At 43.7% G+C, this 21,775-nt stretch overlaps 1 protein-coding gene across 2 annotated transcripts in view; it reads left to right on the top strand.

The window, feature by feature from the left end:
* The window catches only part of LOC310854400 (vang-like protein 1), a 148,351-nt gene that overhangs the window by 83,722 nt on the left and 42,854 nt on the right, over nucleotides 1-21,775 (top strand). For both annotated transcript variants that reach the window (XM_083759026.1, XM_083759025.1), the window contains 2 exons: nucleotides 18,178-18,402; nucleotides 20,299-20,508. In XM_083759026.1, the coding sequence (XP_083615152.1) occupies nucleotides 18,178-18,402; nucleotides 20,299-20,508 (435 nt within the window). The remainder of the gene's footprint in view (nucleotides 1-18,177; nucleotides 18,403-20,298; nucleotides 20,509-21,775) is intronic.

Here is a 21,775-nt window from a genome sequence, read left to right as displayed (position 1 = left end):
TTAAAGTGATTACCCTCCCTTGTTACGACAAGCCTTTTGGCAGCTGCTCGTCCTGTGTCCGCACTCACAAGAGCCACGGGTAGGTTCAAAATGCATGTGAAAACCCCCTTAGGAATGCATGCAGGCTTGTTGCTTTGCTTTGCACAAACAAAACGTGCACAGTGCTGTATACACATGCACATATGCATTATGCATCATAATATGCTTTTTACAGTGCAGTGTATGCCTTTACCCTTGTGGTGGGCATTGTCCCGCATCTGCGCTTGCACAAACATATGGATACTCTCACAGTCATGGATGCACACAGTCGTGCACGTGTGCACGCACTGTGCACCTTGCCTCGGCTGGGAGAGCATTTTGAACCAAATGGACCCCGCCGGGTCCATTTGGTTCCATTCTTGGAGTTGTGTAGCCCCACTTATACCACCCGCTGAGCGACCGACCGGAGGCTTTTAACGGACGGCGGGTCTACTGTGAGAGACAATAGGAGTTATTTATGGAGGAACGGTTCCACGAAAAAAGGTTTGCAAATGCACCGTGACGGAGATTAGAGCAAAAAGTTGTGCGAGTTGCAAAGCGTGTAACGTTCACATACACAGAAGAATGGATTTCTTTTTGTGTTTTTAATCTGGCTGATCGTGTCCACGCTGCCCTTTTTGCTCTGTTCTGGTGTTTCAATGGGAGGAAGCGAGGCTTCGGGTCACCCCCCTGTTGACACCCTCGCACAGCAGGCGCCTGAAGAAACGGAGCCCAGAATCGTTCAGGACAGGAGATTAGTATAATGCTTTATGTTTAGTTTTTTTCCTGTGAGGCCCAGGTTTCTTTCCACAGCTGCATGGATTCAATTGGACAGAATAGAGAACATGGATCAGAAACAGGATCCTATGCCCAGCTTTGTCCGTTTGTGTGTACACCATAGTGCTGATTTGATTGGCTGAGCACCCCATATAGCGATGATTTGATTGGCTGAGCACCCCATAGTGATGATTTGATTGGCTGAGCAATGGACGCATTGAGGATAAAAAAGGTGGACAGAAAAGTGATCGAAGAACGACTGACATATAGAAACATGGCTTTTTCAGAAAACTGTCAGGATGTAGAAGACATTTTTAGAATCTGATCTCAGGTCAAAATGGGTTTTAATGTGATTTCTATGTTAAGTACGCTGCAGCCTCTGTGGGAACTATATAGGATCATGTAGTGGAAAGCCGTGGAGCTGATGTCATCATCACATTATTAAAAGCGAGAAGGAAAAAGTAAGAGGTGATTAATGAATTAAAGACAGCCTGCAGGTGACAGCTCATTTGTTTAGAATTTGGCAGTAACACGGAGAGCCGAATGTCGACATGTCGGCTGCAAAGAAAACGCAATCAGTGTTGGAGCTTTAAGCACCGTGGCTGTGGCTGAGCCTGATGGATGTCTGAGTGTGCACCGGGGGACCTTAGGACACTAATGTGAGCTACTTATCATAACGCAGGAAGCTCCCAGGAGCTGTGGTGGAAAGGAACTAAGTACAGTACATTACTTAAGTACTGTACCCATTTTGGGGGCGGGAACCGTTTTTGGTGTTAGCATTATGTTATGCTTTAGCTATTGAAAAATGTCAGATCTACAAGCTCGTAGCACGCCACCGAGTGGCGTGCTACGAGCTTGTAGGTCTGCTATTTTTGAAAAATCAAAGACAGACTGACATAAAAACATAGCTTTTCAGAAAACTGTACAAATTTGAGGTATTTGTACTTTACTTGAGTATGTGCCAGTACTTTTACTTAACTACTCTACTACATCTTGGATTCAAATATTGTACTTTTACTGTACACTACAATTATTTGAAATTACCCACTTCAGCCCTATATACATTTCAGGCAATTTGATAATAGCCAATCTACAAGCTCACAATGCATCACACTGCGACACATTGTGAGCTTGTAGATCTGCCATTTTCAAAAAATACTTTTTATACATTTGAAAACTTGCGATTTGGGACATTCTGCATAATGAGTACTTTTACTTTTGTACTTGAAGTATATTTTGATACCAATACTTTTACTCAAGTACATTTTGAATTCCGGACTTTTACTTGTAACGGAGTACTTCTACATTGCAGTATTGATACTTTTACTTAAGTAGCCTTAAACAATTGAATACTCTTTTTTTTTTTCCACCACTGCTTATCAAACGCAGGAGGTTCCCAGGAGAAGAGTGGCACTGTGCAGCCAGCACGCCACATCCTGTCTGCTTTGTTTATGTCTGCTCGAATTTCACGCGATAAGCCATCACCATGGTGATGCAATACTCCTCTCCTCTCCTCTCCTCTCCTCTCCTCTCCTCTCCTCTCCTCTCCTCTCCTCTCCTCTCCTCTCCTCTCCTCTCCTCTCCTCTCCTCTCCTCTCCTCTCCTCTCCTCTCCTCTCCTCTCCTCTCCTCTCCTCTCCCTCTCCTCTCCCTCTCCCTCCCCCTCCCCTCCCCTCCCCTCCCCTCCCCTCCCCTCCCCTCCTCTCCCTCTCCTCTCCCTCTCCCTCTCCCTCTCCCTCTCCTCTCCCTCTCCCTCTCCCTCTCCTCTCCTCTCTCTCCTCTCCTCTCCTCTCCTCCTCCTCTCCTCTCCTCTCCTTCTCCTTCTCCTTCTCCTTCTCCCTCTCCTCTCCTCTCCTCTCCTCTCCTCTCCTCTCCTTCTCCCCTCCCCTCCCCTCCCCTCCCCTCCCCTCCCCTCCCCTCCCCTCCCCTCCCCTCCCTCTCTCCTCTCCCCTCCCCTCCCCTCCCCTCCCCTCCCCTCCCCTCCTCTCCTCTCCTCTCCCCTCCGTCTGTGATCGTCGCGGCGTGACGCGAGAGAACATGTCATATCGGATGCTTCAATTATGCGGCTCTTTTAGTAAGCTCCCCCCCCCCCCCCCCCTCCCATTCCTCCTCGTCTCTTCGGAGTGCAGCAGAAGTAAGTAAGTACCCTTAATTAAGAACCAACGTTTTCCAACAAATAAGGGTAGAAGCCTATCGCCTGTTTCTGTAGCGTGAGGTGACTTATTGATGTACACGTACAATACACCCCCCCCCCCCCCCCCCCCTCCAGCCATGATGCTTACAAGTAAACCCCCCTGGACATGGCGCTAACTCTGCTAAGTATGTCACAGGGACATACCCCCCGATCCGACCCTTGATGCTGAGCAGGGAGGGCATTTGGCTCTCATTTTTGAACACTCCAAGGAGCAGCAATGTCCGTCCTATAACCTATGTGACGACTATGTGACTATGTTATTATGTTACTATGTTTAGAGTACCAGTAGGGGCAACAGTGGCGCTGTCGTGCCAGAAATGGAGAGAGAGAGAGATAGTGTTGCACTGTTGCCTGCTAATTAACCCATTCTGAACGGGCACCCATTTTGGTGTCGGCATCATGTTATGCTTTAGCTATTGAAAAAATAGCAGATCTACAAGCTCATATCGCGCCACCGAGTGGCGCGATACGAGCTTGTAGGTCTGCTATTTTTGAAAAATCGAAGAGCGACTGACATTTCTAGAATCTGATCTCAGGTCAGAATGGGTTCATCAGACCAGTGTGTGTCCAGTGGAAACAGAGAGGCAGGGGGAGAGGGGAGTTGCACCACTCTCACGCAGGTGTGATTTTACATAACCTTTGGTATGAGCGGTGCTTGAACCCTGACCTTCCAATCTCAGGGCGGATAGCAGAAGTACTTGTGAATACCCTTCAGGGAATAATTCCTTGTTTGCACTGAGCCGTAGGTGTTTGGCTCACGCATCACTGCATGACTTACACGGTAAAATAGGTTTAAAACCCTCTAACACCCGCATTCATTTCTACTTGCAAAAAATAGATTTCAACCTTACTACTACTTTGTACTACTAGGACTAAGACTAAAAAATGTGTTAAAAAAAATAAAAAAAATAAAGTTTGATGAAAAATGTATAATAATGATATAATAATGATATAATAATATAATAAATTAATAATTTACATTTTGGGGATATCTTTCACAATAATGAATAAAACATGTTCTAGACATTCTAATGATCACAAAAAAACATATATTACAATTATTTTACCTACTTTTATTAGGGTAAAGGTCAAAAGTCTTAGGTTAAAAAATGTCCAGACATGTCCAGACATTTTTAATTTGTGTGAATTTCAGCCTCTGTGGGGGGGTATTTATATGCAAATATCATGACCAATGGCATTGAAATGGCATTGCAATGAACATCACTGATGACGTTTAGGTGAAAAAAGAACAGAAAAAAAGAATAATAATTTAGTAATTAAATAAAATAAAATTGTTGCTAAAAAGCAACGCTGGGTCTTAGAGGGTTAAGTTTTCACTTGTTCCAGCTTCCAGCTAAACCCTGTACTTCGTTGACCCCATCAGAGTCCCCTAGGTCTCTATACTAGGTCTGCTAGCTAGATTCCTTCTACACGGACACGTTGTGATTGTTGTAGATTCTCTATTTTTGCCAAATGGGGACGCCAGGGTTTATTAATAAGCAATCTGTTTCTGATCTCTTCTTTATTGTATCTCTCCGTCTCTCTCTCTACACGACAGACTTGTGATAAATGGGGCCGGGGTTGCTAGGCTGCAGCGCAGAGAGTCAGAGGCAGAACTAGATCAGGTTCTGGAGATGGGTCATGGTTCCCGGGAGGAAATGTAGGTCACTGGGTGACTATTTCTTCTTAAGACACAAGGGGGAATCCCCCTTTAACAAAATCATTGTCCCAAATTCCTTCTAAAGTGTGTGTGTGTGTGTGTGTGTGTGTGTGTGTGCGTGTGTGTGTGACTGTGTGTGTGTGTGCGTTTGTACCCTGTACCCCAGCAAGCTTCACTTCCATTCCCCTCTCCCTCCCCTCCCTTGATGCGTATATAGCACTTCTGAGACTTAACCCATTCTGACCTGAGATCAGATTCATACGAGGTTTCCGCCGGACACACACTGGTCTGATGAACCCATTCTGACCTGAGATCAGATTAAAAAAATGTCAGTCGCTCTTCGATTTTTCAAAAATAGCAGACCTACAAGCTCGTATCGCGCCACTCGGTGGCGCGATATGAGCTTGTAGATCTGCTATTTTTCAATAGCTAAAGCATAACATGATGCTGACACCAAAATGGGTGCCCGGTCAGAATTTCATGCACATTTGTAACGTTTGTTTTAACTTTTGAACTGAATCACTTTAAAGTCCCCCTCTAGTCGTCAATGTGTTCTTTCTAAAGGTACCTCCTCTTCGGAGGCATGACCTGTGACTCTACAGAATGTTATCATACCGCTATAACGTTGCTGTCGGGCAGAAACCTGCATATCCAATTATGTTTTTTTCGTAAATAAATGGCCCAGTTTCATCATACAAGAGTGTTGCGCAAAAGCAGTGAAAATAGCAGATCTACAAGCTCTCATCAGACCATGCTTTTCACATTCTTCCACTGGAGGTGAGACGCTTCTCTGTACCGGCTGTGTGATGTTACTAATCCCACAAACCTATCGTCCCCAAATCTGAAACCTCTTTGCTTTGAGCAGGATAGTGGAGGCCTGCATGGCCTGTGATATTTGCATGTTTTAATATTCATAGGCCCATAATTGCCCAGTGGCAGATAATGAGGAGATGTGCTTCCAGTCGAGTTTCAGAGGTTTTTTACGTACGTATTTTGACTTCCTTTAAAACGTGCATGGAGAGCAAATTGAACCCATTATATTTTGTGGGCCGAGGTCTGTACTAGGGATGTACCGATGAGACATTTTGGCCGATATCGATATCCGATATAATTAACCCATTCTGACCTGAGATCAGATTCATACGAGGTTTCCCACTGGACACACACTGGTCTGATGAACCCATTCTGACCTGAGATCAGATTCTAAAAATGTCAGTCGTTCTTCGATTTTTCAAAAAATAGCAGACCTACAAGCTCGTATCGCGCCACTCGGTGGCGCGATATGAGCTTGTAGATCTGCTATTTTTAAATAGCTAAAGCATAACATGATGCCGACACCAAAATGGGTGCCCGGTCAGAATGGGTTAATTGCTGTTATGTCCGACGATAACTGATATGATCTCATTCTGTATTAAGAAAATATTATCATTTTTGCCATTCCGAAAAAGGCTTATAAACTCTGAATTGAATTTTTTTTTGCTGTTTTGAAAGCTTCCCCAGAAAACATTGATATAATTTGCATAATAACATAATAATTATAAAATAAAATATCTGCTAAAATCGATATATTATTATACCGATTACAGATGTATCCTTTTAAGGCCAATATCGGCCGATACCGATGTGTTTGCCGATCACTAGTCTGTTTTTCCCTCCACGCCCACACCAAATCTCTTGTCTGAAAATAACCAACGCGTCACACCGCGAACCATTGTGAGCTTGAAACATCTGCTTGTAGATCTGTGAATGTCCCCCCCCCCCCCCCCCCGTGCTATAGGGTCAACGTGGTCAAGATCCTCAATCCTCAGGAAATGGTGCGGTTTGAAACCGGAGCAGCGAGCGATGAGGTCCGTGTTACAAACGGCGATTCATGAGTCTCTGGGGGCGTTCATTAAGGGTTAGTGTGTCAGTTCCCTCGCTCAGAGGAGAGACCACTCCAGACAACAAACTCATATTGATTTCTGATTCTTCGTAGAGCATGGACACACACGCACGCACAGTCGCACACACGCAAACACAAAGCATTTATTTTGTCGTTGCCAACAAGACAGTGTCCAGACTAAGGATTAAGTCTGGCGGAACTCTGTGCCAACAGCTAAGCGGGGGGGAGATATACTCTCTAAGCAGATGTCTGAGTCCCGCCCGCTGCAGCAGCTCATGGACAGGTTTGCTCTCCAGGGAACCGGCTCAGTCTCTCCCTTCCTTTTTTTTTTCCAATTACATTTGTTTGAGGATCATTCGGTAAAAAGGCACAGAGGAAATAATTAAACCATTCTGGACGGGAACCCCTTTAGGTTGTTTTAAGCATCATGTTATACTTCAGCTATTGAAAATAGCTGATTTACGAGCTTGTAGATCTGCTATTTTTTGAAGATCTTTGAATATATATTCTTTCAGAGCGAACGCTTTTAACTCGAATCTTTGCTTCTAGGGGGGGGGGGGGGGGTGGGGTGTCCCTGGAACATATTTTGAGGTGGGGGTCGGCGGCCATTTTCATATATTTTTGGGGGTCCATCCATGACATGAAATTGTTTGAGAACGACTGTCGGGATGTAGAAGAATTTTTTTAGAATCGGCCTCAGGTCTAAATGAATTAAATCATGACTCGGGTCAAGAGAGAATCAAGGAACCTGTCGTGGTGTTACACCTGGAGCCCTTGTCGTTACTGGTACAGTAGCCAGTAGGTCATTGTCGTAGCTGTTACTGGTACAGCAGGTCATTGTCGTCACTGTTACTGGTTCCCAAACAGTGGGTCGTGGACACATTGTTATGGTCCCATTAGTTTCCTATATTTGGTTTTGAATTATTATTTCAAAACATTTTCAAAAAGCATTCCCCCAAAAACACTTTGTATGAATTAATAACAAAATCCAATACTTTTTTTCTTTCAGTAATGTCGTGAAGAAATGAAAGAAACATCTAAGGAATTCCATAAATTAGAACAAATATTTAAGAAGTAGTGAAAATAGCTGATCTACAAGCTCACAACGTGGCGCGACGCGACACATTGTGAGCTTGTAGATTGGCTATATTCACTAGTTTGGGTCCCGGGGCGAACATCTCATTTCTGTTTTGGGTCACTGGCTGAAAAGTTTGAGAACCACTGCAGTAGGTGGTATGGGAGTTTGAGAACCACTGCAGTAGGTGGTATGGAAGTTTGAGAACCAGTGCGTTAGGTGGGTATGGGAGTTTGAGAACCAGTGCGTTAGGTGGTATGGAAGTTTGAGAACCACTGCAGTGAGTGGTATGGGAGTTTGAGAACCACTGCAGTAGGTGGTATGGGAGTTTGAGAACCAGTGCGTTAGGTGGTATGGAAGTTTGAGAACCACTGCAGTGAGTGGTATGGGAGTTTGAAAACCACTGCAGTGAGTGGTATGGGAGTTTGAGAACCACTGCAGTGAGTGGTATGGGAGTTTGAGAACTACTGCAGTGAGTGGTATGGGAGTTTGAGAACCACTGCAGTGAGTGGTATGGGAGTTTGAGAACCACTGCAGTAGGTGGTATGGGAGTTTGAGAACCACTGCAGTAGGTGGTATGGGAGTTTGAGAACCAGTGCGTTAGGTGGTATGGGAGTTTGAGAACCAGTGCGTTAGGTGGTATGGAAGTTTGAGAACCACTGCAGTGAGTGGTATGGGAGTTTGAGAACCACTGCAGTGAGTGGTATGGGAGTTTGAGAACCACTGCAGTAGGTGGTATGGGAGTTTGAGAACCACTGCGGTAGGTGGTATGGGAGTTTGAGAACCACTGCAGTAGGTGGTATGGGAGTTTGTAGGATGTCCCGTTGATTGAAGTTAGTGTTCTGTGAGACAAACACAATCCCACATTTAATCCCTACTGTATACTGCATCTACAGCATGTGTTCTGTATTAAAATATCACGTGTGTGTGTGTGTGTGTGTGTGTGTGTGTGTGTGTGTGTGTGTGTGTGTGTGTGTGTGTGTGTGTGTGTGTGTGTGTGTGTGTGTGTGTGTGTGTGTGTGTGTGTGTGTGTGCGCGCCCCCCCCCCGAAGCGACCGCACTTGGCTCACTGCTTAGTGTGAATGAACAGTGTGTGACCCGACGACCTCAATCATCTGCAGGGGTCAATAGGTCGTTCTCTGAACAGAGGAGACAGACGGACATGGGGTGTGCACCGCTCAAAAATGATATATCTTAGGCTTGAACTTGATCTTGACCGTTGATGGTGACATGGACCAGGATTGATTTGATACTTGACTATACACAGTACATTGTAGCCTACTGGTTAAACATAAAAAGGTCACGCCATAACAGTTCACCAATCATATAAGGTTCAAGCCTAAGATAGATCATTACAGACGGTACTTAATACGTAAACCATCTAACTAATTGTTAAGCTGCTCTGGGCAAGTGTCAGAATCAGCTAAATTAACCCATAGACCGGGCACCCATTTTGGTGTTGGCATCATGTCGTGCTTTAGCTATTGAAAAATAGCAGATCTACAAGCTCATATCGCGCCACCGAGTGGCGCGATACGAGCTTGTAGGTCTGCTATTTTTGAAAAATCGAAGAGCGACTGACATTTTTAGAATCTGATCTCAGGTCAGAATGGGTTCATCAGGACCAGTGTGTGTCCGGCGGAAACCTCGTATGAATCTGATCTCAGGTCAGAATGGGTTAAAATGTGTAAGAGCAGAGTGTGTGCCTCAGTCCAGAAGCGTAGCGTCCATTGGGCCTCTCGGGCCCAGTCAATTGAGATCTTGCCCTGCAGTCTATAGCGTCTGAAAGATGGGGCCAAGAAAAGCAACAAAAGCATAGCATACATTGGCAGTAAACCTCGCATGAGTCGCGTCACCAGGCTTTTCCACCTCACCTCGGAGGAAACACTGGCAGTATACCCCTCGCCCCCGTGCATGCGAATTTCTGTTGTAGCCCAACAATGTGTACAAAATCACACCAACCACAGCACGCCGCCTTTGTTTTACATGGTCCCACATTAGCATGTTGGCAAAACCGGTTTCACCTATCGGCTCGCAATCTAATAAGTCCCAGTCAAAAATGTCATCCACGCTACGCGCCTGCCTGAGTCTTTCTCACAATGTTTAGATTTAAGACGTGATTTGTGTGTGATTTCCATCTCCTCCTACTAACTCAGAGTCTTTAGTCATTTCTTAGTTGGTGTGCTGTGTAATTGTGTCGGTAGTGTGCTGTGTAATTGTGTCGGTATGTCTCTGGTGATGTGTTGGTGACGTTTACAGCCCTTTGTATCAGAGGCGTGCTGCTCCACACTCAGCAGAGGACTCGTCGTACCGCCATGCCCCTCGCTTGAATAAGGTGGAATCGTTTTATGCTCTCCGGGGAGGATAATTGCCTCAAATTAATAATGGCCGTTTTCTTTCCATCGAGGACGTCTCCAATCCTCCTCACTTAAATAGTAATGAAGTGGCTCTCATTTAATCTGTCCACAAACCAATTCCATCTCAATTGAAATTTACATGACTTGTGTGCGTGCGTGCGTGTGTGTGGGTTTTTTTTACGGTGAAGTCAGACTGTATATGACTGTATGTGTGTGGCGTGTACAGTACACCCCATGTTGGCTGCACCTGGTGACTCCAACTCTCATAACCCATACTGACCTGAGATCAGATTCATACGAGGTTTCCACTGGACACACACTGGTCTGATGAACCCATTCTGACCCGAGATCAGATTCTAAAAATGTCACAGTCGTTCTTCGATTTTTACAAAAATAGCAGACCTACAAGCTCGTATCGCGCCACTCGGTGGCGCGATATGAGCTTGTAGATCTGCTATTTTTCAATAGCTAAAGCATAACATGATGCCGACACCAAAATGGGTGCCCGGTCAGAACAATAATTTAATCAGGTCATTTCAGGTGGCTAATACGCGAAAAAGACAAGCACACTTTTAGATCCAGTCCTATATATTGTATTTCTGCGGCTGTGGGGAATGCGTAATATTACGTGCACACGCGCTCTGTGTAGCTCGGCAGTAATGGAGACATTCTGTTAGATGTAGATTTGACTGTCTTGACTTTTCTGCTAATTATAAAACTGTTACTGGCAATAATAGCCCATATTTTTTGCAGGACCAGGTATAATACTTTAACCGAATCTGACCTGAGATCAGATTCATACGAGTTTTCCACTGGACACACACTGGTCTGATTAACCCATTCTGACACGAGATCAGATTCTAAAAATATCAGTCGTTCTTCGATTTTTCAAAAATAGCAGACCTACAAGCTCGTATCGCGCCACTCGGTGGCGCGATATGAGCTTGTAGATCTGCTATTTTTCAATAGCTAAAGCATAACATGATGCCGACACCAAAATGGGTGCCCGGTCAGAATGGGTTAAATGTGATTGTGGCGTACCAAAAATAGCAGCTCACAGTCACAATTCACAGTCGTAACGGACCCTGTGAGAGAGAGTAATGGATTCTTGAAATTCACTTGGCTGAGCTTTTTTGTAGATCCGATATTTTCAGCAGCACTTACTTGCATGACGACGTGTACAGTAATTCGGGGCGGCGTTATATCCCTCAACCAGCCCTGACTGTGAATGAGCAAATGGCTTGTTTGCATCCAGGAATTCTCAACATCAAACCTCGTGGTGGAATAACCCATTCTGACCGGGCACCCATTTTGGTGTCAGCATCATGTTATGCTTTAGCTATTGAAAAATAGCAGATCTACAAGCTCATATCGCGCCACCGAGTGGCGCGATACGAGCTTGTAGGTCTGCTATTTTTGAAAAATCGAAGAGCGACTGACATTTCTAGAATCTGATCTCAGGTCAGAATGGGTTAATCAGACCAGTGTGTGTCCAGTGGAAACCTCGTATGAATCTGATCTCAGGTCAGAATGGAATAAAAGAGGCGTCGGACCCGGCCACGTCTGAGTGACATGGAGAAACGTCGGCTCGCGTCACGAGAACAAAACCCGGGACGGAATAACTTCACCCCTTTGACCCGTTTCAACCTTTTCAACCTCCACCGCAGGGACGTGCACGCATAGACATCAAATGGGGCTTCAGCCAGTCTGTAAAACAACTGCCCTTTCCAGACAACGAATGCAGCATTTATTTACTATGGTGAAAGAAATGCACAGTATCTTGCGTTGAACAAAATGTGTTTAGAAATCCATGTCGTTACACCGTTACATCTCCACCAGCTAAAGAGTGCTGTGTTTGCGCCTCGAAAATAGCTGATCTACAAGCTCTCAACCTCGTTGTGAGCTTGTAGATCTGCTATTTTTTGTCCAGACGTACGGGATTTCAGACCCTGCCCCTCTTAGCACTCTCTAGCACGTCCCTGCTCAAAAGCCTTGCATTCCCTCGTCGTCTCCGTTTACGGAGTGTTTCGCTCAGTCGGTCCGGTCGTGGTGTTTTGATGTGTTCTCACTGAGTCACGTTGACAGGCGGGTATTTATGACGCTGTTGTCCAGCCCCCCCCCCCCCCCCCCCCCCCCACCTCCAAAGGTCAGCTTGGGAGCCCAGAGCTAGGATTCAGATAAACCAGGAAGACACATGGCCGCCGGACGGTGTGTGTGTGTCACAGCTGAGAGTCGGACGAGCGGAATGTGCACGACGCACATGCACGGACACACGAACATAATACTCATATCCTATACTACTACAGCTATACTGCTAGATTCAAGAAGATGAATTTGTAACAGCCGTACAATGTGACGTGAAAAGTACAAACTTAGACGTACAATTGAATTGAAATGGCGTCTTCCCTGAGCTACTGAGGAGAAACATACAGAAAACTAGACTATACACAATATGAATGGGGGAATAAAGGGTCACTACTACTTCTACTAATGATTCATTCAAACCTTTATTTGAAAGGGCTTTGAGGTCGTTGAGATCCACAATCCAAATACAGTTTAATCTTCACATCAATAATCAAACAAAACAAAAACATACGATACAATACAAGTTAAAAAACAGCTGCAGACATGGTGCGTATAGGTCTGCAATCAACGATCAAAATTGACCGTATATGCTAGGGGAAGGGATCTTTAATTTAAGCTGTAGGTCATTCCAACTGTTTTTCTCTCAGTTCAGTCTTTACTCGACGTGTAGAACAACATATATTTTCTAGGTTCAGTGCTGTGTGGAATCATTTTAGTTCATACTATATTACAGTACAAAGGAGTGTGTCTTGGCATCAATGAGAGATATGGTGAGTCATTTAAGCGTGCGGTCGAGGAAGGTCTCCCTTTATTCTCTGTTGGATGCGTTTGTGCTGCTTTTTTAACCCGCTGGCCCGGAGGGCCCACTATCAATGCAACACACACACACACACACACACACACACACACACACACACACCAGTTAGCCTGGATTGACCACAATGTGAACCCTTTCTCATTCCCCCAAAGCAGCCTATTTTAGTGACTGAGCTCATTGATGCTAAGCTCTGAATTGGAAAGAAGATTAAATCTGTGTTTGTGTGTCGTATCTTTGGGAAGAGCTATGAGAGTATATGAGCTAAGAGTACGATGGCCTCGAATACTAAATCTCTTAATTGGTTTGAGATTAAATATGGCTATAGGCTTAAATTATGTATGTAATTGTGATTATTCAACATGACTTGATGTCATCGCTTCTTTGATTGCACAACTCGACAGCGTTCCGCGTTTTTGCTGACTGAACACTGATAAAAACATATTTTATATTCATTTGACTGAACACTGATGAAAACATATTTTATATTCATTTGACTGAACACTGATAAAAACATATTTGATATTCATTTGACTGAACACTGATAAAAACATATTTTATATTCATTTGACTGAACATTGATGAAAACATATTTTATATTAATTTGACTGAACACTGATAAAAACATATTTTATATTCATTTGACTGAACACTGATAAAAACATATTTTATATTCATTTGACTGAACACTGATAAAAACATATTTTATATTCATTTGACTGAACACTGATAAAAACATATTTTATATTCATTTGACTGAACACTGATAAAAACATATTTTATATTCATTTGACTGAACACTGATAAAAACATTTTATATTCATTTGACTGAACACTGATAAAAACATATTTTATATTCATTTGACTGAACACTGATGAAAACATATTTTATATTCATTTGACTGAACACTGATGAAAACATATTTTATATTCATTTGACTGAACACTGATAAAAACATATTTTATATTAATTTGACTGAACACTGATAAAAACATATTTTATATTCATTTGACTGAACACTGATAAAAACATATTTTATATTCATTTGACTGAACACTGATAAAAACATATTTTATATTAATTTGACTGAACACTGATAAAAATATATTTTATATTCATTTGACTGAACACTGATAAAAACATATTTTATATTCATTTGACTGAACACTGATAAAAACATATTTTATATTCATTTGACTGAACACTGATAAAAACATATTTTATATTCATTTGACTGAACACTGATAAAAACATATTTTTATCAAAGTAGAGCAGCAGTACAGCAAGTTGTCAACAGGAAGTCACTATACTACTGTATGCAAGTAAATAAAGAGTGGTATTTTAAGTATTTAAAATAAGCATAATTATGTTATGCTTTAGCTGTTGAAAAGTAGCAGATCTACAAGCTCGCTATGAACTTGGGTAGGTCTGCTATTTTTGAAAAATCTTGAAAATGTGGTGCAAATCCATATTATATTCTTTCACAACGAAAGTTTTTAACTCAAATTGCGGCCAATTACATATCTTTTTGGGGGTCCTTGACATGAAAATGTTTGAGAACCACTGACATGGAAACATCAGCGTTTTTCAGAAAACTGTATTTGGATGTAAACTGGATTTAGAAGACATTTTGTAGACATTTTGTCTCGGTCGAAATGGGTTAACAAAGTCACTAAATGTGACCTTGTCACACTTCTGATGGGCTCCATGAAGAGGCCTGGTCCACGGTCACACTCGGCAGTCAATTGGGGGTTAACATTAGAGGTCCACGGAACTGCGGACGAAAAGAGACTCCGGGGAGGGATTCCCCGGATGTTGGGTTCATGGCAGGCCTTACTGGAGCCTATATAGTGTATTACAAGCACTGCTGGGAGACAAACCCACACAGACAGAAAGCATCTTTTCAGAGGGACGGGCCCAGTGGCGTGCACAGACATTTAGAGGGGCAGGTGCTCAAGTGAAAAAAGGGCACCTTGTGCAGCACATTTTAGCAGATCTACAAGCTCGAGCTTGTAGGTCTGCTATTTTTCTTTAATGAAGACCACTGACATAGAAACATGGCTTTAGATTGTGGGGGCCTAAATAATATAGTATAGAAGCGTTTTTTATCAAGATTTGATCAATGTCACCGCATGGTCCACACACTACAAAATTAATTAAGAAAAAATATATAACTTTTTTTTTTTTTTTTTTTTTAGCACATTGCCAAAAGTGCTCTAGCACCCCCTAGTGTCTATCTGTGCACGCCACTGGACGGGCCTATACGTCCACCACTGCATGCTGATCTGCACAAAAGCCCTTGAATAGAAGCATGTGTCTTGTTTGTCTTGTCTTGTCTGTCTGTCTGTCTGTCTGTCTGTCTGTGTGGTGTTGCATTTTGCTGTGTTGCATTGGGTTGCATCAGCTGCTGCATGTGACTGATGACTGCAACTGCAAAGGAGGAAATAAGGGCTCTTTTCCCTGTTGTTGTAACGGCTTTGCTGTGACACCAGCGACCTTCATTATCTGCGGATGCAGTCAAACACACTAGTCAGCATAGCCCAGTTGGCAGGCCACTGTTTACTTTTTCCACTCGCTGTTCCTTTTCTCTCTTCCCCTCTCTCCATTCTCTCTCTGTCTCTCTCTGTCTCTCTCTCTCTCTCTCTCTCTCTCTCTCTCTCTCTCTCATCCCCCCTTGCTGGCTGGGTTGTGTGACGTCTCTGGGTGGACCCCTAATTGGGGAACCTTTTGGGAAAATTCTATGATCTAGAATTCTAGCTCAGTGGGTTTGAAACATTATTTTATTTATTCATTTATCTTTTAATCCCAAAATAGTGGGAGAGCACTATTTGGCACGGAAAAGTGTGGGATCCCCTGGCCTGCCCGCTATAGTTTACAACAGTTTGTGTGTTCCAAATCTGTTTATTTTCCGTGCCAAGAAGTCTCAACACCGACATATCAAAATACCCAGCATGTTCGCCCGAGTTGTTCTTTGCGCGTGATCCTAAAAAGACGCATCGTTCCTTCGCCACTGGGTCCTGAACCACCTGTTGGAAAAACGTTCACTTAGGGTCCTGTTCTTTATTCAGATATCCGTCAGTCAGTCACTCAGAGCAACGATCAATATTTATTTAGGCTTTATTATTTTATCCAGCTGTCGGATACTATCAGATGGAGAGAAAAAAAGACAAATCTTATCTGTTTCACTTTCTGTGTCTTTGCCTCGCCCCTCTCTGATAGCATCTCTTTATGAATGTACCCTTGAGCAAAGTGGCCCTCTCTGACCCAAACCATATCTCTGTGCATCACCTGACCCGCCCAAATGTGATTAATGCCTTGTCTGGAGGGCTCTTTAGACGGACAAATCACAAAAAAACACATCTTTCTCCCCTCGTTACTGTCCTCGTTTGAGTATTCAGTCCTGATGCACTTACCCACTTAAACTCTGGCATCTCTATTCTGGGCATGTCAAAATAAGCCAACGTTCAGCCGAAAATGGCAAATCTGCTTAGATTAGGCTGTTTTTTTCGTCAAAGAGATTTGGTGTAGAGGGAAAAAAGTCAATGGACTATATATACCGTTCTATAGGGTTTAAGTGGTTAAATGATTATCAATAGTTTAAAAAAAACAAATGTAGCCCATGTTGACAGAGGAAATTCCCCTATCTGTCTGTCTTGTCTCTGTGTTCTTACATTTTCCATGATGAATTTGATGGGAAAGCACCAGCCTGGCATGCGCTTGCATAGACATGACGTTGAAAATGGCGATGCTGTCTCTTAAAAGGCATATAACTCTATAGTGTCCCTTTTCTGGGGATTGCATATCTACAATCTCACAAACGTTTGTCCCAATTTTCAGTGAAGGGAAATGGCCTAGAAGGGGACCAAGTATATACAAGCCCTATAGGCTACCATATTTCAGACAGATCTTGGTCACTCGTTCTTCTCACGTTTATGTTCCTTGGTTTTAGAGGGCCATCCTATACACAGCTTTTGTCCCCACAAAAATGTCCGCAACACAAACATAAAATGTATGCCGTTCGTTGACAATGAAGGGAAACCTCACGTCATCTTGTCCCCCACACGTCTCATATTTGCCATCGACGATGAAATGAGAAATTGGGTCAGATGTCCGCCAAATATGACGTGATTCTGTGGCGACAGGCATTCTGATTGGCCAGTATGAGATGATGCATGAGGATGTACGATGATATGAGCGCCCCTCACTTCACAGTTCACACGGGTGTGTTTTTTTTGTCTTTCTTGATCACGCCGTTAATAATGTCATTTAGATGTTATTTAAACCGATGGTAGGGTCATTGTTTACCTGGTATCCTTATAGTTTCCTGAGGTACTACAGTGTAGGAAACTGTGTAGTAACTACACTGTCTCACTGCATTCTAAGAAACGGGTGCACTTCCTCTGGAAACTGCCCTTTGTTTAAGCCATTCTGAACGGGCACCCGTTTTGGTGTCGGCATCATGTTATGCTTTAGCTATTGAAAAATAGCAGATCTACAAGCTCATATCGCGCCACCGAGTGCCGCGATACGAGCTTGTAGGTCTGCTATTTTTGAAAAATCGAAGACACTTTTAGAATCTGATCTCAGGTCAGAATGGGTTAATAATGAAATTGTCAGGATGTAATAGACATTTTTAGAATCTGACCTCAGGTCAGAATGGGTTGCAGTGGGTGCAGTGGGTGCTCAGCTTTGAAAATAACGTAACTCGTGAGCCAACTAAATGGGGAAAAAAAGCGGCACTCCAAAATAAAAGATGCAATTTCTCGTGTTTATTTGAGAAGTTTGAGAACGCTGACTTTTTTAGTGTGCTCTGAAAGAAGGCTCTGCCGAAACTCGTCAGCGTTCTCAAATAAAGTTTTTTGGAGTGCTGCTTTTTCCATTTAGATGCATTCTAAGCACTGTATGTGATTATTGTCGCTCTGGATGAATGTTCTGCTAAATGCCTAAATTGTAATTGTACATTTTTAAGTGGTGCAACCACTTCTACATCCAGCATGCAATGTCCATGTACCTGTGTGTGTACGTGTGTACGTGTGTACCTGTGTGAGCACGAGTGGTGTGCGCATGCGTGAAATTGGAACGAGAGAAGTATGTGACATGGCTGCCACCTGCTGGACGCAAACAGAGAAGAAATTGGAACGATACAAATTGGAACGATACAGAGAACCAATAGACGGGAGTTGCACCACTTGGTTCACACTGGTGTGATTTTTTCATTATAAATTGTATAATGGTAAACTCATTCTTCCTTTTTCCTTCTTCTTTCTCTCTGCCTTCCCCTCCTCCCCCCCCCCCCCCCCCACGCACGCACGCAGGATGACAACTGGGGCGAGACCACCACGGCTGTCACGGGCACGTCGGAGCACAGCCTCTCGCAGGAGGACATTGTGCGCATCACCAAGGACCTGGAGGACAGCGTGGGCCTGGAATGCCGCCGCTACTTCACGCTGACGCTGGCGGCCATCTTGGGCGCGCTGGTGTTCCTCACGCCGCTGGCCTTCCTGGCGCTGCCGCACGTGCTGTGGCCCGACAAGCTGCAGGTTAATAACCCCCTCTAAGATCTATACCAAAATGTCTTCATGACAGTTTTCTTGAAAAACCCTATGTTTCTATGTCGTTCTCAAACATTTTCATGTCAAGGACCCCCGAAGATTATATGTAATTGGCCACCGACCCCCATCTGAAAATATGTTGTTCCAGTGACCCTCCAGAAGTAAAGATTTGACATTTAAAAATGTTTGCTCTGAAAGAATATAATATATTCAAAGATTTGCACCACATTTTCAAGATTTTTCAAAAATGGCAGATCTACAAGCTCGTAGCGTGGCACCTATACAAAAGTATAACATAATGCCCTATGTTGCATTTAATTTTAAAAAAGAGCACCAGCTAAGATCTGGTGCATTTCCTCTGGCAGTCGAGGTGGGCAGATATTCTGGCTATTCCTGAGGAGCAGCGACTGCGTGTTCTTTGTGACCTGGGGAGTTGTATAGGATGAGTTTAATGTTGTTTTCCACTGTCCACTGTACCATGATGTAAGAAACTCTTTATTTGAAAAATAAAGAGTTGAGAAAATCTGAGTTAAATATTAACACAGATTTTACAATATAAATTGGGGTCTCAGAGATAGAAATGCCATTTAATGGGGCTCCGTAGAATATTGTCAAACTGAGGGTCCTCAGTCCATTACAGTGGTTGAGAATCACTGCTAGAGCCGTAAAAATGTTCTCTTCTCTCTTCTCTTATGTCTTTTCAAATTGGGGTCCGCAGGCATGATAAGTGTCAATTTGGGGGTCCTTGACATGAAAAAGTTTGGGAACCACTGCTTTAGGACACTTTAATTCTTTCTTTCCCAAGTCCGTATATATATACGTACCCCAACGTGGACTCTTGTCTATATAATGGTTGATGCCTTTAACATTGGTCCGGTTCCCATAGCAACGCCCCACCGTTCCAACTATGGGATTGCATATATACTCCCAGTGGAGAGCAGTGTAAGGGAAGATTTCCAGTCATAACTCTTCTTCTAAAAATCGCTGTCCACGGTGGATTTTCTGCCATCCAACATTTCTGATTTAATTTGTGCCTTTTTGTCGTGATGCTGGAGCTTGTGTGTGTTCCAATGGTGGCAATGGTGTCAGCATCATGTTATGCTTTATCTATTGAAAAATAGCAGATCTACAAGCTCATATCGCGCCACCGAGTGGCGCGATACGAGCTTGTAGGTCTGCTATTTTTGAAAAATCGAAGAGCGACTGACATTTTTAGAATCTGATCTCAGGTCAGAATGGGTTCATCAGACCAGTGTGTGTCCTGCGGAAACCTCGTATGAATCTGATCTCAGGTCAGAATGGGTTCATTCTTTCTTTCCCAAGTCCGTATATACAGTATACGTACCCCAACGTGGACTCTTGTCTATATAACGGTTGATGCCTTTAACATTGGTCCGGTTCCCATAGCAACGCCCCCACCGTTCCAACTATGGGATTGCATATATATTCTCAGTGGAGAGCAGCAGTGTAAGGGAAGATTTTCAGTCATAACTCTTCTTCTAAAATCGCTGTCCACGGTGGACTTTCTGCCATCCATAAATTTCAGATTTAATTTGTGCCTTTTTGTCGTGATGCTGGAGCTTGTGTGTGTTCCAACCGGGCACCCATTTTGGTGTCAGCATCACGTTATGCTTTAGCTATTGAAAAATAGCAGATCTACAAGCTCATATCGCGCCACCGAGTGGCGCGATACGAGCTTGTAGGTCTGCTATTTTTGAAAAATCGAAGAACGACTGACATTTTTTAGAATCTGATCTCAGGTCAGAATGGGTTCATCAGACCAGTGTGTGTCCGGCGGAAACCTCGTATGAATCTGATCTCAGGTCAGAATGAATTAATAATTTTAAAACAAACCCTCTTCTCATCTATGTATCCTCCTGCTAGCCGTGCGGCACGGCGTGCGAGGGCCTCTTCATCTCCGTGGCCTTCAAGCTGCTCATCCTGCTGCTGGCCGTGTGGGCGCTGTTCTTCCGGCCGCCGCGCTCCGCCGGCCTGCCGCGCGTCTTCGTGTTCCGCGCGCTGCTGGCCGTGCTGGTGCTGCTGTTCGTCGTCTCCTACTGGCTGTTCTACGGCGTGAGGATCCTCGACTCGCAGGTATGAGTCCAGAGCAGGCGCCCCGAATCCTCCTCCTCCTCCCCCTCCTCGCCTTTTTGCGAACGCAGTGAGCACTAACTATGACAGCAAGGGCTGAATGTCTGTGTCTGTCCCGCTGTTACACCACCCGCCCGCCACCAGAGGGCGCAGCTGTATCACACAAAACACACACACGCACTCACACACACACACACACACACACACACACACACACACACACACACACACACACACACAAACTTAACTTAAAAAAAACTTAACTTAAAAAAAAACTTAACTTAAAATGAAAAAGAAAAAACTTAACTTCAAAAAAACTTTAAAAACACTTAACTTCAAAAAACTTAACTTCAAAATAAAATCTTAAAAACTTAAAAAAACACAAAAAAACTTAACTTAAAAAAAAACTTTAAAAACACTTAAACTTCAAAAAACTTAACTTCAAAATAAAATCTTAAAAAAACACAAAAAAGTGAAGTTTAAAAAGAAAACCTTAAAAAAGTATGTAATTTATTCTAATTGTTATTGCCATTTACGAGCTGCGTTCGCTTCCCGCGTTTGCGCGTCTTACTTGTACCCATACTAACTATCAGGAGAGGTGGGTGCTTCCTCCTCCCCTCCTCGCCTTTTACCCATACTAACTATCAGGAGAGGTGGGTGCTTCCTCCTCCCCTCGCCTTTTACCCATACCAGAGCCATCTAATAGAAGAGTTACGATATAGAGGGGGGGGGGGGGGGGTTGGAAACCGAGCGCTCGAGCGCTGTTCATTCAGCCTGAACTGACACAAGCTGGAGTTGGAAATGCATTGTTTTCAACGAGGGGCGGCGCATACAAGAGCTATTTTAAGCATGTGTGCAACATGACAACTGTTTTAAAGTATTGTACAGTGACAACTGAAGTCTCTTTAATGTTTATGTTGTACTATTACTACAAAACAATTTAAAATAAATGGATTTTAGATCATTAAAGCTGGGCTGTTGCCTGGGTCCAATGCATTTCTGCCTATACTTCCGGTCCAGGACTTGGCCCAGTTGGTTGTCCCGCGCTCAAGTAAGAGCCGCCATTGGAAGTGAACACAGTTTGCGTAACTCTGTCTATATCTAAGGCTCTGACCCATACTAACTATCAGGAGAGGTGGCTCCTCCCCCCCCCTCGCCTTTTACCCATACTGACTATCAGGAGAAGTGGGTGCTGTTACCAATTTAGCTGCCTTTGACGGAGTATTCCGTCAATCAAACCATTGTCTGCCTTTGTCGGAATTCTCCGTCA

This window comes from Protomyctophum parallelum (assembly GCF_964188405.1).
Source record: "Protomyctophum parallelum genome assembly, chromosome: 23".
Lineage (NCBI taxonomy): Eukaryota > Metazoa > Chordata > Actinopteri > Myctophiformes > Myctophidae > Protomyctophum > Protomyctophum parallelum.
Note: the sequence above shows the minus strand (reverse complement) of the source record. Positions and strands in the feature narration are given on the sequence as shown.